The sequence below is a fragment of the Schistocerca piceifrons genome, chromosome 3, assembly GCF_021461385.2.
Source record: "Schistocerca piceifrons isolate TAMUIC-IGC-003096 chromosome 3, iqSchPice1.1, whole genome shotgun sequence".
Classification (NCBI taxonomy): domain Eukaryota; kingdom Metazoa; phylum Arthropoda; class Insecta; order Orthoptera; family Acrididae; genus Schistocerca; species Schistocerca piceifrons.
Genome location: NC_060140.1, coordinates 604,980,241 through 604,998,606, shown reverse-complemented (window position 1 = coordinate 604,998,606; position 18,366 = coordinate 604,980,241). Strand labels below are relative to the sequence as shown.

At 41.1% G+C, this 18,366-nt stretch overlaps 1 protein-coding gene across 2 annotated transcripts in view; it reads right to left on the bottom strand.

Moving 5' to 3' along the window:
- The window catches only part of LOC124789739 (allantoinase), a 253,013-nt gene that overhangs the window by 87,838 nt on the left and 146,809 nt on the right, over positions 1 to 18,366 (bottom strand). For both annotated transcript variants that reach the window (XM_047257193.1, XM_047257192.1), the window contains exons 5-7: positions 8,689 to 8,835; positions 2,638 to 2,683; positions 2,448 to 2,544 (exon numbers count right to left, since the gene is read on the bottom strand). In XM_047257193.1, coding sequence (XP_047113149.1) covers positions 2,448 to 2,544; positions 2,638 to 2,683; positions 8,689 to 8,835 — 290 coding nt within the window. The remainder of the gene's footprint in view (positions 1 to 2,447; positions 2,545 to 2,637; positions 2,684 to 8,688; positions 8,836 to 18,366) is intronic.

Genomic DNA, 18,366 nt, shown 5'->3' with positions numbered 1-18,366 from the left:
TAAACTTCTTTTGAGGTTGAAACTTCATCAATGGTGTCACACTCATTCAGTTTAGTAGAACGATAGGGAGACTCTACTATTTAAAGTTTTAAAAGAAAAGAGAGCACATACCTGTTTTTCTTTTGAGAAATGTTCGTACTTCAGTCATAAGTCTTCTGAAACCAGAGGCACGAGTGATGCTCCCTCACAGCACTACAACATTGTGAACCACCACACACATGTGCCCCATTCTCACTACATTTCTGCGTTGAAAACCCTGAGATATAGCCGTGGTAGCAGGGGTAAAATACAGGGACCAAAAAGCTATTTACAATTTGCACAAAAACCAGATGGCACTTATAAGAAACAAGGGGCTCCAAAGGGAAACAGTGTTTGAAAGGAAAAACAAGGTAAATTTAGAGTAGGAATTAAATCCATGGAGAAGAAATAAATACTCTGGGGTTTGTTGAGGACACTGTAATTCTGTCAGAAACAGTAAAGGGCGTGGAAGAGCAATTGAGCAGAACGGACAGTCTCATGAACATTAACAAAAGCAGAATCAAGGTAATGGAATGTAGTAAAATTAAATCAGGTCTTGGTGAGGGAGTTAGATTAGGAAATGAGACACTTAAAGTAGTTGATGAGTTTTGCTGTTGGGGGAGCAAAATAACTAATGATAGTCAAAGTAGAGAGGATGTAAACTGTAGACTGGCTATGGCAGGGAAAGCGTTTCTGAATAAGAGAAATTTGTTAGATTTAAGTGCCAGGAAGTCTTTTCTGAAAGTATTTGCATGGAGTGTAGCCATGCATGGAAGTGAAACATGGACAATAAATTGTTTAGACAAGAAGAGAATAGAAGCTTTTGAAATGTGTTGCTACAAAAGAATGCTGAAGATTAGATAGGTAGATCACGTAACTAATGATGAGGTACTGAATAGAATTGGAAATAAGAGAAATTTGTGACACAACTAGGCCAGAAGAAGGGATTGGTTGGTAGAACACATTCTGTGGCATCAAGGGATCATCAATTTAGTATTGGAGGGTAAAAATCGTAGAGGGAGATGAAGAGATGAATACACTAAGCAGATTTAGAACGATGTAGGTTGCAGAAGTTGCTCGGAGATGAAGAAGCTTGCACAGGATAGAGTAGCATGGAGAGCTGCATCAAACCAGTCCCGGGACTGAAGACCACAACAACAACAAAACAGTTACATGTCTCCGTGTCTCTTGTAATCCCACTGATGAATGATATCACATTATCAATATACCTACAGTAAGCAGTGTTGCAGTTAGCAGATAGCACCTCCAGCTGGCAGGTCATATCAGTTGGATGTTCTGTCTCAGTTTAGTCCACTAGCTTATGTGTTCTTTTCCATGACCAGCCACTGTATTGACACCTACTCTGCACTAATCAGTTATTCTTTGGACTTTTTGCATTATGACTGGCCTGCTGGTGATGATAGAGTGTGTTTTTCACCCATCACTGTTAAGTCCTATCCTTACAGACTGGGATACAGTATGACCAAGTGATTGTTTCCTGGCTTGCCTACAAGAATCTAATTGTTTCATTTGTAGTCCTGGAAAATTCATAGGGTCAGTAACTTTTATAACCATGTGTCATTAATTTTGTTTTTCAGCAAAGTGCTAACAAATGATTTTTGTGACTTTCTGACAACAAGTAGAATTATGAATGACAGAAGCAAAAAATTGTCTTCAACACTATCAGAATACTTATATTAAACTTTGATTTATGATGTTCCAAAGCATAATAGAGATGCACACAGATTTTCAATAGTGGAGATTCAGCCACTCTGTTGATTCCCTTTTCCTGTAAACTGCAGAATGTCAAAATCACCTGGAGATTGGTAGATAATCCTTAGGCTGACTGAAATGAACCTTTGGGAGGTCCATAAGAGCTGTACTCCATGGAAGCCACATCTCCAACCTCAGCTACATGGAGCTAACTAGAATTTCAAGGCACACCATTAATACTACCCACTACCTTTTGGAAAACATCATGCCATATTAACAACTCCAAAAATGTTGACAGTTATTATTTAAATCTTGCAGGAAATATTTGAAATATATCCTGATAATTTAAATTCTGTAATCCAGTGTTAAGAGATATATTGTAATACATATTTTGGGGTGACTCCAAAGCCCTTAACTACGAGCTGTGTCTGTTCGAAATTTAGCAATACCTGGAGATGAGTCTTCAAACGACAATAAAATGCTCATAAAAATTATATGTACTTGACATTTGAATGACGGTATGAAACTGTTGTAGTAAGACTGAATTGTTTGACATCAATATTATTGATAAAGAATTGGAAATCTTTTCCAACAGATATATTCAGGTTTTCAGTTCATCTACATGATAAGCCACAGCCAGGTCAGTTATGTATAGAAACTAAATAACAACACTACACAATTACTATTCCTCTAAGGATACCATAGTGGAGACTTACTTGTATTTGTCACAGAGCTCGATAATTTTCTGTATAGCTCTAACTTCCATTTCAGGAGGTCTCGTTCGGAGGTATGTCTTATACTCAGTTGGAAGCCCTAAATTCATGATATATCATCACTAATCAGTTTTTGTAAGTAACGAAAAAAGAAAATTTCATTAAAGTTTTTCATGTTGTATGTAAAACTTACCAGGACCATTTTCATCTTCATTTGGCAGTACACACTCTGCATGGAACTGAAACATAATAACTTTGTTTTAACTTTTCCTCCTACAGTGCAGATCAGTGGCAGGCAAGTGCTGCAGTGTATTTTGAAGGAGCTGACTGAATAATATGGGGTGAGAGAACAGGTGTGGATCAAGGACACAGTTCTGAGAGGAACTCAACCCAAACATAACTTATAATTACAATACAATACAGAATTTGTTATGATGTAACAATCATAATTAGTTAACGCCAGTGCTTAGTACATCATGTTAGCATAATGTCCAAGAAATTGCATTTCAGATGAATATAGCATTTGAAAAGCATTCATCCAGATATTTGATAGGTGTATGAATAGCAATGGAATGGCAATTCGAGGAAACTTCACATGCAACAAATCTCCTTGAGAAGTGACACTGGTTGTCTATATGCAGCAATTATGCTGCTCTCCTTATCTATGACACTGTCATCATTACATGACATGCCAAATCCCCTTTCCATGAAACTGTCATGCCTCTGTCTCCCCCCTCCTCTCCCTCCTCACCACTCCCCACTGCTCCAATTAGACTAGAATTTTACCTGCTATTGAAATGAAACAACTAGTCATAGAATAGTGTTTTTATGGCCATTAAAATGAAAAATCCAGTCACAATGTAGACCCAGAGCCACAAATTACTTATAATCAAAAGTATCTTAATGATATGAATTTTGTGCTGTTTTCAAAAATATCCTAACAACAAGTATTATTTATCAAAAAAATTACATTAAATGTGTAGCTTGCATTATTTCTACATCTAAAATATGTAACCTTTGTTGTCAGAAACACACACACAAAATATGTGAAATTTTGATCACAGAAAGCACATCAGACTACTGTCATAACTTAATTACTCTGTAAGATTAAGAAAGTGCATATTGGCACTTCTGGTGAAACACAACCTAAGTTTGGAATCTTTACCATACTTTGCAAGCACAAAGAACCCTAAAATTAAATATTTCCGGGTATAAATTGTCTGTATTATTGATCAAAATACACGTACTTGCTTATTGGCCCAACTGAAATTAATTGTAAATTAATTACTGAACATAAACCTATCCTTGTACTACCCAATAAATGTATCAAAATACATAAAAAATTATTCTATATCAAAATACATAAAAATTTCTATAACATTACAAACTACACATTTTCACTACTGCTGATTTCACATACAGTCTAAAGTACACTTGTCAATGATGATTACCAGAGTAAGGAATGTTATTCATGCATCTAAATTTGTGAAACACTCATCTCTAAAACCGATATCAAAACCCACCAAATACTATAGTGACCCAATCCTAAGATATTAAATCGATCTCGCACTACAAAATGCTTGGCATATTCTGACATCGCACAGTAGACACCACATGATACTTCACCCAATACAGCACCATTTTATAGCAAAATTCTAAGAAGTTACCCAATGTTAAATAAAAAATATAACCAAATGCTGCATGTTATGGGAAAAGTGTAACAAACTGACGTATTTATCGCCATGCTATAGAAGAATTGTATCAAATTGCCCCATACATCACCATATTACAACAAATTTGCAACAAACTGCTCTGTACATCAATATTTTACAGCAAAATTGTATCAAATTGTCTCATAAAAACACCAGTAGCTGACAGTGTGTATCAGCTACAGGGGGTGTCAGGTACTGGAAGTGAAACTACTGGGGCTGCCATTCCATTTCATTTTTTAATGGTCTGTATGACTGAAATTCGAAGCCGTTGCATAGTGCTCCATGTTTTGACGTTCTGCACGCATGAAATACCTATCTATTCCACTCTGTTCCGTTTTTTAACGGCCTGTGTGTATGAAAAACCGATTCTTTACTTTCCATTCCATTTTTTGGTGCTCTGTGTGAATGAAATTCAATACCACGAGTCTCTGAATTGAGGTTGTGCATCGGTTGAGAGCTTACATCCAACTAAACTTGATTATCTTCCAGACTATTTAGCCGGGTTAGCTGCTAGCATTGTCAGAATGTCGTTGACCGATACAGTTGGTGAGGTCAACATGTCGTTTGAGTGTAGTCAAAATCAATGCACTAGAGTACTCTTTCAGCCCAGGAATAAACCGATTGCTCAGTACACAGAATAGAACAACTTCCTTCGAGTAAGCCTCTTAGCCTGCAACAAATGAACCACACATTTTCGAACATTGATTTTATGATCCTATTCTCTCCATCTGTGCATGCACTTGACATTCATGTTGAGCATAGATAACACATTTCTCAAATTAAAATTAAAATAAGCATATTCGACAAAAAATTAGTCAGCACCCAGGAGACATGACGGTAACACCGTGTAACATCGTCTCTATCTTTTGTAATGACCTCAGCTCAGCTAGGAAAGGACTTCACAAGTTTCTTCAGGTACGCTATATCCAGCTGAAGCCACTCATTAACGTTTGGCTCCCATAGAGAGAGAAAACTGTGGGGTTGTTGACCGCTGTGTTCCACCCACGTTTCCAAATAGTTCCAGAGATTTTCTATGGCATTAAGGTCGCGTGATTTAGTGGATCACTCAAGGTACGACAGGGTGCCTGAATGTTCATCAATCCGGGAATATCTGCTTGCAGCACTGTGAACATGGCATTTGCCATCTTGGAAGTTGGGATTGTCCACACATCGTGAAGATTTACAAGAAAGGGCAACACATTTGTTCACTGAGTATGTTCTCATTAACCTGAATGGCTGAAGCCAAGTCATTGTATGAAACATCCACAAAACATCGAAATATTTCACTATATGAAAAGAGACAAAATTGAGGGTCATCGAATCACACCATGAGTCTTTAGTCAGCCACTATCCAGTTTGTGTAGTTTGTCCCATTGAGGATGTGCAGATTTATGTGCCATTATGAGAAATGCCCTTTCGCGAGGTATTGGACCCAAAATGTCCCTTCCAAGTAGCTCTAGCTCTCTTCACTTTGTTCCCTAGGAAACTGATAGAGATGTACCCGCATTCGCTGACAGCAGCATTCCTGTCGAGTTTGTAAGTTATTTTCATTGATAAGGTGCTACACTCATTCGCCGTTGGTTGGAACCACTTTACAACTACTGTTCTTACATCATGTTGCTTGGCTGCAGTTGGTTCACCATTCCTTGCAGGCATGTTGGTCAGTCTACGTTGCAAAAAAAAAAAAAACAAAAAAAAAAACCGCAAGATCATTTTCTTATGTGACTGTTTTTCGGAAACAGTCCCTTAACAAACGTAAAATCATACTGTAAAGACCTGTTTGATTGGAATAATTAACTGATACTAAGAGATGTGATAATACAACAGTACTAGCGACTGTCAGTAGCTGAGTAATGCAAGTTACTCTTTGTTTACTCTTTTATTCGAATTTGCATGTCCTATATAAATGAGAGAGCATTAAAGGCAGATTGGAATTAGGCAACAGCACTGCGGAGTCACGTAGGTCACCACTCTTGGAGAAGTTCTCAGAAGGGAGTGCCGGGAGGCACTCAGTAAATGGTTCGCAGGCTGTTGGACAGTCTTTTGCAGTGCTGCTGCTGAGCACCTGAGGCACTGCAGGAAAACAAGGTAACATCTCCTAAGGCACAAGGCATTCAGCCGCGACCATTTTTACAACCTAAAAGTGACTGAGAAGGAACTGTTTTTTTTTTTTAGCGAAATCCAAGAAGACACAAAACGTAGAAAGCTGTATTTTCTCTGAAAAGTGTCAGATGCTACTGATGCTGTCTAGGAAATGGGGTGGCGTCCCACAGGTTTTGGACATTTGGAAGGAATGAGACGCCATTGAATGTTGATTTCACGAAAACCAAATGTTTACCCAACATACGAGCTGCCAAGATTGGCTGATATGAATAAACTAGAGGTTAGACAGAGAATGTCCACTGTACCAATGTACCACCTTTTGGACAGAAAGAGATGGAAGGAGAGTGAGATGCCTTTTTTCAGTGTCAAATGGTGGGACGCATGGTTAACTGCCTAAACAATAGCCCAGCCCAGGAAAGAAGAGTAGCATTATCTAAGGAACATTTTTATCAGTCAGCACTCAGAAGATCCATAGCCGTGTCAATTAGAAAAAAAAGAGCGAAAACACGGAAATGCGAGTTTTCCTTGTAGTGAACATTAGATACAAAACTGCTTCTGCTCTGTCTCCAGGGAGGGTCTTCAAGAGTTCTTCTTACAACTTCTTCATAGAGGGTCGTCGTCATTTCATCTCTGGGAGTCTTGAATGCCAGAGTCCAACAGATGTATCGAGGGACTTAGATTTCGGGCTGATCTGCGCTTAGCTGTTGGCGAGGGTCGTTGGCGCGCCACCAATGACTGATTCTGCAGCTACTTCAGCCTCCACCTACAATTTTCTATGGTCAGACCGAGCCACAGCTGCGAGACAATGTGTAAGAAATTACAGCCATTTTGTAGAATTTGGTAACTTCAGACTTCACTTTGGGGAGTTGGATTCAGATTCAATGATCAGCTTGCTTTCAACTCTGACCAAAGGTTCAACGCATTCCATTCAGCAGTCCTATCTGCTTTTTCTACTAACGTCACTACAATCACAGTACAACTTATCATTGCTTGTCAAATGATTTCTTCAACGGAATAAGCCAAATTAATTGTGAGTCTTGTCTCATTTAATAATTATTTAATTCATAATTCATTATTCTGGAGGGTGAATAATTGACTTATGTCAGATACAGGGTCCAGCTCCCACACCTCCAGCTTTGAATCACATGACTGTACGTCAGCAAGGTGATAATGGGGATGTCCAAAAATAATAGCTCCTTTTTGTCACGGCACCAAATTAGCCCATTTTGCTGTGCTGATGGCAAACAACAAACTGGCACATCACACTGTTTCACTGCCTTGTTTATGTCAGCTTTGAAGGGTCACGTGATAGCCTGGTACCCGTTATACACTATATTCAGTGCTCAAGCAACCAAATGTCTTCGTTTAAGCAGGAATTTTCACCTGCCTCGAGATGCCTAGGTGTTTGTGTTGTCCTCATCATTTCATCATCATTCTTGAAAGTGGCGAGAATGGACTGAGCAAAGGTCGGGAATTTGTACGGGCGCTGATAACCGCGCAGTTGAGCGCCCCACAAAACAAACATCATCATTATCATCATCTTCGTTTAAGGTAGTGACTAATATTTAGTCCGGTGAGGAACTAGCGACATGTGATCGTAGGAACATAGTGGGTTACCGTGGAGACATGACTGATTGATAATTCGTACAGTAAACAGTTTTTTTAACACAGGTGTTAAAATTATCAAAATACAAAACTGAATGAAAAGTCAAATAGCCACTGCAGCTGAATTTATTCAAGTCAATTATAAACTCACACAACCGGTTTTGCAACTTTTAAGCTGCATCTTCTCAGCCATTCCCAGTTGATTAAAAACCATCGTCTATGATGAATGACATGTCAGCGCTAAAATCACGAACTGTCATAATTTTACTGATAAAAATATGTTCCTGTCGGTCACTGTCAAGAAACAGACAATGCCACTCATAGACGTTATCCAGGGAAGTACTGGGTCTAAAATCCGACACTCTCATGTGTGTTTATCACCACCACAGCAGCTGACAACATAAGCTACGAGAGTCCTGTGTATTTGTCGAAGCATGTGCTGTGGCCCTTGTCCTGGTACGGAGACGGTATGAGGACTGAGAACTTCGCCTAGCTACGCCAATGGTTACTCTGCGGCATTCTGTAACTACTCTCCACAACATATGAGATATACACCAGAAGATCCAGCTTAAAAGTTGCGAAACCGGTTGTGTGGGTCTATAATTTACTTGAATAAATAAAGCTACAGCGGACTTCTCGACTTTTCATTCAGTTTTAAATTTCAATAGTTTTATCACCTGTACTAAAAAAAAGCTGTTCACTATATGAATTATCGATCAATCGCCTACAACTGGTTTAGCTGTGGCTGCCTCAGTTTTAAAATTGTCTGTACTGTGGAGATGCAAAAGAAAAAGAAGAGTAGGTGTCGAGGTGTCGGTACTCACCGCGAACACGGCGTCAGTGCCTTGCAGCTCCTGCATGGCGGACTCGACACGCGTCCAATCGACGTTCGGGAAGCTCTCCTCGCCGCTGGGACACAAGAAGCACTTGAAGCCCACCACGCCGGCGTCCACCATGGCGCGCAGCTCGCCCTGCACATACAGCCGCCCCGTTAGCTCTGCAGTTGGAGACAAGGCACAACGTTACTGGATTCTGCCCTAGTACCCAGAGGTTAAGTGTAATCGAGAAAACTGGAAACTGGGAAGGGAAATGGTGAATAACCACTGTAAATACCAGCAAAGGTTTGTTCACAAAACTGAGCTCTGCTATCCGCATAGGTAGTGAGTACTCTCTGCTTCGAATAGCGACGAGATTCAAAGGTATCGTAAAGCAATGGGATTTGAGCCACAATGTTCCAATCGCTTTTCTCATTCGTTCTGAGTGAAGCTCCTGTTGGAATTTACAACGTAATTCCACAAAGAGGCCAGATGGACCTCATTTATCAGAGTGAACTTTCTAATGCCTCGAAGTAGGACAGACATAGACCTCAGTCTCAGCAAAGTACGGCGCCCCCATCGTCTGTTTAATTTGACACAATGTTGTTCAACTTTGGCCTGTACGTGGTCGAACAGAGCTAACTACGCTGCAATAGGAGATCTGTTTTTTGGTTATTTATCTTCTGACTATTTTTTTACGGCCCACTATCGCTTCTTCTGTGTCGTCAACCTCTTAATCCAGAAGTAACATTTACAACCAACGTACTCAAGTATTTGTTCGATATATTCCAATCTCTTGTCAGTTTTTACCCTCTTCGAGGGTGATATCCTACCACCCTGGTCCTTCTTCTTTTCACTGTTCACCACATATTCCCCCAATTTATTGTAGAACTTCCCTCTTCTTATCTGTTCAACCCACCTAATTTTCAATACCTTCGTAAAGCGGCACATGTCAAACGTTTCGGTTCTCTTCTTTTCTAGTTTTCCCACAATTCGTGCTTGACTTCAACACAATGATGTACTCCAAAAATAAATTCTCAGGAATTTCTTACTCATATTAAGCCAATGGTTGATAACAGTATCCTTAATTTGTTCATGAGTGCCCTCTTTGTCTGAGGTCGTCTGCTTTTTATGTCCTCCTCGCGTCGTTTGTCAAATGCTATTTTGCTTCCGAGACTCATTCCGTTGGTCTACTGCGTGGTTCCCAGTTTTGACGTTAAGGTTATCGCTAATCTCATTTCGACCTACATTCTATGGTTAGCACACTGGACTCGCATTCGGGAGGACGACGGTTCAATCCCGTCTCCGGCCATCCTGATTTAGGTTTTCCGTGATTTCCCTAAATCGTTTCAGGCAAATGCCGGGATGGTTCCTTTGAAAGGGCACGGCCGATTTCCTTCCAAATCCTTCCCTAACCCGAGCTTGCGCTCCGTCTCTAATGACCTCGATGTCGACGGGACGTTAAACACTAACCACCACCACCACCACCTACATTCTATCTTGTGGCTGCTCTAACGCCTGAAGTCAGCCAAACACCGCCTGACGATGTCGAAGGGGTTGCCTAACCTTCAGGCGCTACACCCGCCATGAGGTTTAACGTCTGTCGAAGTTTAAGATAAGTGCATTTGTAACGTGCTCGACTAAGGTGCGTGGGTGGTACCCAGGGTGTTGCTAAAATAGGGGGGGGGGGGGCGGGCGGCCTGCCGCGGATCACGTTCAAATTTCGTAGAATTGTTCTGAACGGTCGCCAGTGGTTCCAATCTGTACAAGAGAGCAAAAACTGCGGTCGTGTTGCTCTCCAAAGGAGTGACATCACGTTTAATGTGGGTGCAGTGTTCTTAGAGAAGGACTGAAACGTTTGAGGATCTTAGCAGTGTCAGTTGTCAAAAATGTCGTCCTGTTGGTCTTCGCACTGCAAACTATCGTTTTCGATCGCGAAATGTGTGGGAATCAAGGGGTGTTTCATTGACGCCTTTCTTGTCAACCTCTAAGACCTTTTCGTTCCTATTCTGAACGACGGTGTGCCAGAATGTTTTCTTCGGCCACTCACAAGAAAACTGCGTGATTTCAACGCTGGGCCTAAGCCCTTCTGACCTCCAGTGAGGAGACGTAAAAAAAGGGATGAAATATGGGTAAGAGGGCTGCGGCGACCGTGACTTTGTGTGACATGTCCACGGTGGCGCTGAGCAGAATTGTGGTGAAAATTGGTGCTAATGTGACGTCATTAACCCACCTGCAAGTATTTAAAGCTGCACTATTGTTAAACCTTATTAAAATAAGAAGAATCAAATAAGTTTCGCATTCCGTACATGTACAATTTCATATTGTGAAAGTACGACCAGTTTTAGTAACAATGTGGCAGGTCATTAGTAAATGGCAGCAAAAAAAAAAAAAAAAAAAAAAAAGAAACACTCCGGTATTCTCGCAAGTGGAGCGCTGTCGCACACTGCACTTCTGTAATCGAATGTGATGCATAACACAACTGTTACACACTGACCCGCATTTGGCAGTACACCTCGTATACCATCAATGTGACGACATTTATGCGTCGGGTAAAGTATATGAATCCACATTTCGATTTGGTAAACAATCGCCACTTTAATTCTGGTGCTTCAGACTTCTTAAGAAACTTATGTAGCATTCTTTCTTTTTAGTATGTATACTGTCGTTTACACGTCATAACTTGTTTCTTAGCATTTCCTTTACGATGTATGTGCCCCACGATAGATTATTAGAGAACCAGTGGGAGTTTATTCCATGTTATTGGCATTTACAAATGTTTCACAGTAAAGGGAAGCCTGTTAATGGTTTGCACAATTCTTATAATTACTTACTGCGTCTGTACGTTTTGATGTCTTGACGCTTCATTGTTAACGCTACGTTCTGTATCGCAGCATGGAAATAGTTCGCGCCTGCTGATAGGCAACTCACCGAACAGATTTGCAAAATGGGCAGCTGTCATACCCTTCCGGACAATTCGTGTCAATGAACTGCACGCACGTGTTACGTTTGCCGCGTCACAAACGGTGCATATATTGAAGATCTGTAATGTGAGTTGCAAACTGTGAAAAGATTCTTTATTTTTTAAATGAACACACGGTCATTTCACTGTATTATTTTTTGTTTAATTACGGCCCAGGCTTCGGCCTTTTATGCCATTTTCCAATGATTGAGTTTGTCATTAACTTGCTTGAAAATGGCATAAAAGGCAGAAACCTGGGTTGTAATTAGATAATCAATAATACAGTCAAATGGTTCATTTTGAAATTATTGTATGACTGTTGCTCAGCGACATCAAAGATTCTCTGTCTACTGATGTACGTCTGTTTTCTGTACGTCTGGTAGTTTTAGCGTGGTCTTATAAAAGTTCAGAGGTACCCGTGAATAACCCTGTATAACCCATCCCTCCCCACGTTGGAAAACGAAACGATGGGATTTTTTTTTTCATATTCTTGCTTCTGACTATGACATTAATGAAAACGACCACACGTAACGTCTTTCGCTGTGCGAAAAATGTCGTGGAAAAGTTAAGAAGTCTGTAAAACCAAATCCTGTATGTAGAACAATTCTTCTCAGAGTTTTCCTGCTAGCCGTGAAACCAAGTGCTGTGTGGTAAACGCTGTGGAGTTTTCACAGAATAGGTATTTCTTTGTGCTGTTGACAATACCGCAACAGTTGCTGTCAAATAACACACTTCTCCATGTCATAAGTAGGATATTTATTGTACACATTTTGCTTTTTTTCGTTTGAGGTGAATACTTGAAAACTGACGTATTGCAAAACGGAAGAATGCGACCGATTAACTCGTAGAAGTTTATCGACAATTTGCTTCAGGATCACTTCATAACAATAGTGTTCACGTTGCGGTTTTCGGCATCTGATTGCTATCGTCCGATGTGGTCACTAACAACTTCGTCAAGATATGCGGGGTGATTCAGGTGCCCCTTCCAATCTGGTTTTATGCAAACCGTTTTCTTGTAGGAAATTTAATGTCGTTAAACTTTTTACTGGGATACCTTTTCGCTAGAGGCTGTAGTTTTCGAGCTATTCATGAAAAATGTACAAAGTGACCTTCGAATGCAACTTCACTCCCACATTCAGTCTTCACCGCTCAGGATTACTAGTATGTTGTTGATGGCATTCCGTCCTACCAATGTACAGAAATTAGCTACTGCGCGAATTATCATTGACTGGTCTTATTACGCCACCGGATTCATGTACATCTACAAGGCACCCAACGGTGTGTGGCGGAGGGCACTCTACGAGCCACTGTCATTACCTCCCTTTCCTGTTCCAGTCGCGTATGGTTCGGGGGAAGAACGACTGACGGAAAGCCTCCGTGCGCCCTCGAATCTCTCTGATTTTACATTCGTGATCTCCTCAGGAGGCATAAGTAGGGGAAAGCAATATATTCGATACCTCATCCAGAAACGCACCCTCTCGAAACCTGTACAGCAAGCTACAGCGCGATGCAAAGCGCCTCTCTTGCAGAGTCTGCCACTTGAGTTCGCTAAATATCTCCGTAACGCTATCACCGCTTACCAAATAACCTTGTGACAAAACGCGCCACTGTTCTTTGGATCTTCTCTATCTCCTCTGTCAACCCGACCTGGTACGGACCCCACACTGATGAGCAATACTCAAGTAAAGGTCGAACGAGTGTTTTGTAAGCCACCTCCTTTGTTGATGGACTACATTTTCTAAGAACTCGCCCAATGAATCTCAACCTAGCACCCGCCTTATCAACAATTAATTTGATATGATCATTCCACTTCAAGTCGTTCCGTACGTATACTCCCAGATATTTTACAGAAGTAACTGCTACCAGTGTTTGTTCCGCATCATATAATCATACAATAAAGGATCCTTCTTTCTATGTATTCGCAATACGTTACATTTGTCTATGTTAAGAGTCAGTTGCTTAGTCGGCCACTTACCAATTGTAAAAGCGAACTGACGTTTGCATAAATTTTACCTAACAATTGTTGAATTTTAACAGCATGAAATAAACAATTACATGATTGTATTCGTCAGGCCTTCTAACACTGTGCTTGTTAGGGCTAAGTTTGGATCGAATTGTCAGCGTGATTAGTTTTGGCGTAGCTTTTACAAAAGTCATTTTTTCTTTCATTACTCTTACGAGAACATTTAAACTGATAATGTTAACGAAATAGTCGACTATGCCTAGAGGCCTCATAGCCCAACCAACAGAGACCAAAAATGTCTAATATCGGGAACAGTTCGCGTAGTTGAAAATTTTTGTACAGTGGTAGGATGGAGTGCCACGAACAACAAACTAGAAATCTTGACAAGTGAGGGGTGAGTGTGGGGGTGGAGATGCATTTGAAGGTCACTTTTGTACGTTTTTCTTAATAACTCGAACACTGTGGCTTTCAGCGAAAATGTATCCCAGTATAAAACTTAACTACATTAGATTTCCTACAAAAAGGTTCTGTTCAATTTTTTCTGTAGGAGGAATAGTTTGCGCTTAAGCGAACGAGAGAATATGAAAATCTAGCGCGTGGTAATGAAAGCCAGATATATTGCGTGTTGCATAAAACGACATCGATAGGGGCAGCTGAATACCTTGTATAACTATTCCAGTTAAGCACTCTGAACATCTTGGAGTCGTTTGAGGTGTGGCAATGAATTATACTTCATCTGACATGCGGTGGGTGGTATAAGAGGATGATGAAAATTAAATCGGCTGGTAAGATAAGAAATGAGAATCGACGAGGAGAATAATACGCGGGAAACACTGACTAGAAGAAAGGAGAGAATGATAAGAGTTGAAACGTCAGGGAATGGCTTCCGCGGTACTAAAGGGAGCCATAGAAGGCAGAAATTGTAGTGATAGGCAGAGACTGTAATATTCTTCTCGTTCCTGGGCTTTATATTGTATCTGCGCCGGGTCGACATGTTAATTTTCGTATGTGGGAACGTTAATGATAGAGAATGATAGGATTCACTCCCTGTCACCACCCCTCCTCCTCCACTCCTTCCCCACCCGTCTCTGGGACTAAATTTTGTGTATTACAACTGTCTGCGCGTAGTGTGTGAACGTTTTTTTTTTTAAATGTTTGCGTATCGTGTAACTGAGGTGGGATGTGGATGCCAACCCAGCATTCACCTAGTCAGTTGTGGGAAACCGCAAAAAAAAAAACAAAACACATCCAACCTGGCTGGCACACCAGCAGTCGACGTCGTTAATCCTCCGGGCAGATTCGATTGGGGGCCGGCAAGTCTCACCGAATCCTAGAAACAATGTGCTAACGCGCGCGGCTAAATACAGACTGGAATACACTCAACAAATAATCATCGTTGCTGGATGTTGACGCTACCTACAGATGGAGGTGTTGGCACAGGAGGGAAGAAGAAATTGAGGCGGAACAGATCAACCAAGTCAGAAGATCGTTGACCTCCCCGCTTTGTTCCCTCAAATTTCTGAAGAGAGAAACGAATATATAGTGGTGTGGCGTGTCCAGGTCTACTGCAGCAGGCATGTTGTTCCTTTGTTCCTGGTGCATAGTAAGACACTTGCTAAAGATCATTACGTGGCACAGTCTGCAGTATCCCACACACAGGGTTCGTGCAACCGTCACATATGCTAATTAGCCAGCGGGTCAGCGTTTCCACTGTGATGTTTGGTTCACACCAATTCTGAACCAGATATTCATCTTTGGGGTTGTGATGCTATATGCTCTTCAATTCCTTGTTTGGTAAAGCACATCGGGTGAAGCACAATTCCTCTTTATTGGTTTGGAAACACAAAAACATTCTACTGTCTTTTGAAAAGACAAAAGTCTGCATGTGACTGCGAATCCGGCTCAGTGAAAGATAAACAGTTCCATTGGTGTACTTTGTTACTGTAAAAGATAGGCTACGTTAAAATAAATATGTACTAGGAGACATCACACATTTAGAATATACACCGCATCATACTTCTGTGTTGTGCTACTAAGACAAAATTTGTTGAAACTAGTTTACAGAGTGTGTATTCAGGCTGTTACATACTGTGAGATTTAAAACTTTCCCGGTGTACATATTGTTTCACAAAATTTCGGGCGAACTGCCGGATGTTTGCAACTTCCTGCCACAATATTTCGGGGCAGAATCTTCTGGTCATCTTCAGGTGATACTGGCGAAAACTCCCTGAGCTCTGGTATTTAAGGCCTCTCCGGCACATGCGTGGTGGATTCACTTGGCGTTGCGCGTGCGCTACTTGAGCGCGTTCGATTCTGTTGCGCCGCGCGCCCTTCGTGGTGAAAACTCGCCGCATCGATGTCAATTCGATTGTCTTCCCGCGGTTCCATCACAGAACTACGCTGGCTACGGAAGTCATGAAGTTTTTAGACGATTGGATTCCATGCCGAATTCAATTGGAAACCGCTGTCACGATTAATAAGAGACTCATTGTCAGACAGCCGTATTTCCTCGGATTCATTAATAATAGAACTCCAAAAGTTAGACGTATGGGTCACAATTTTTGTCCGAAAGAACAGATACCATCTTCATATAGTTAAGACTAACCGGGTATTGACCACATTCTTCTGCGCAGATGCACACGTATTGCTCGAACTCTTACGGGACTCGGTAAGATGGTTTGCCGCGAGTAATGAGTGCAATGCGCAGGGGCACTACGAATGTAGTGTGTGGACATTAAGTTGGGAATGTGGGTCTCACGGGGAGCGTGCAAGTGATGAGTCCCTGCAGTCGCACTATCCTTTGTGCCCTCGGTGGCTCCGATGGATAAAGCGTCTGTCATGTAAGCAGGAGATCCCGGGTTCGAGTCCCGGTCGGGGCACACATTTTCATCTGTCCCCGTTGATGTATATTAACGCCTGTCGACAGCGTAGGGTCTTCATTTAATTATCATTTTCTTCAGATGTAGAAACACGCCTACCAACTTCCGTTTTTGTCGCACAACTTCTTCTTGGTGTTGAGATTTTTTTCTCCTTTAGTGTGTTATTTATCTGATATGAATCAGCTAGAAGAGGAGCGTGATCATTCGTTATTACCTTACATTCACAAAATTACCCTTTCACGCCGCACTTTACATGTAGACGTACTCCTAAATGTGGAAGATAATAATGGCAAAGACAGTATTATGAATCTTAAGAGACACTACCTGTTTAAACCGTAAACCGACGTAACAGAAACGACTGAATAAAGGTGGAAAGACGTCAAAGGTGCCCATATGCTGGAGTAAGGGGGTGCCGTGCTCCTTCTCCCTCCCCCCCCCCCCCTCCTCGCTCACCCTGACTCTCAGGGAAGGGAAAAAATATTGTTTAGTCAGGGTTTTCTGTTCAAGAAAAAGATTTAAAATCCGGTCTTACGATGATTTTTAACAGCGACGGAAATGGAACTTTTTTATGGCTGCTTGAAACCCGTCATCCCCTTCCCCCCCCCCCCCCCCCCCCACCTTTAAAAACTTTCTATTGGCGCCCTTGAAGACATCTCCTGGAGTACTTTAATGTTAGAACTGACAAGAATGTTATGCTTTGACAATTTGTTTTATTATAGTTCACTCGCAGTGGGCAGCTTTCTCGTTTTTTAAACTATTTTTATACCAGTTTCATGCATGACTAATTCTCACAAGTTTCATGTTACCCACAATATCAGTGGTTCCCAACGTTTCTGAAATCTTTGCCCCTGAGCGTAAACAGATGTTGGCTAGTACCTGCCCCCTTCGCCCCACCATCAACAACTTTAGCGCCTAACTAAACATTAGAATGAAAAAGAATTTTCTTTGAACGCTTTTATTTTTTAAATGATGGAAAATAAATGATGTTTAGTTTTCGTAAGTGTCTTAATAAACTCAGAAATAATAGTCAGTGAGACAACTGGCGCTGCTTAATTCTAAACCAAATTTTATTTATGTTTATAGAAAGATAAAGTAATTCTTAGCCCATCGTCAGTGCTATCTACAACTCCTCCTCAGAAAAGAAACCTAATTATCCACATTGATGGTAGATAGTTATGCAAAACGTGCTTCCTCTGCACCACTCGTCTCCCCAGTGACATTGCTTCACTGACGCCCTGCAGCCACATTTTCAAGTCAACCAAGTCAAAGCGTGTACACTATTCCTACTGCTTGTGTGCCACTAGATTCCTGGACTCCCTACCCCTGAAATGTTAGAAATGGGAAGACTTTAGGCTGCCAGTGCTTTGCTCCGGACCACTGCGGCACTGCAGTGTAGTAGCCGATATGTGGTTACAGCTGTGTTGTGATCTCAGTTAGATAGTTTATTGTAGCGAAGTGAATAATGAAGCAGTTTCTGGTCCATTGCGGGAACTACATACAATGCGGAGAAGGAATTTTCATGAGATATTTGAGCATATATGTAAGAGTTTTACTGTTACAGATGGATATACAAAGTATATGTGCAGTAGAACGATGTGAGGAACAAGGGAAATGTTCGTAGATTTGTTTCACAAGCTGTAACCTCCACCAAATTATTTCACGGTTAATGCTTGCATTTGGAATAAAAAATGTAATTATTGGTAACTCACGTAACCAGTATTACAGTTTTACGAAACAGTGATGATAATAATAATGATCTTTTGAAAATAGTTCAGTTTCGAGACCCAGACACTAATGAACCCTTTCTCTTTACCCCATAGAAAATTTCATTTTACCCCTCAGGGGGTAATTACACACAGGTTGGGAACCACTGCACTACATGC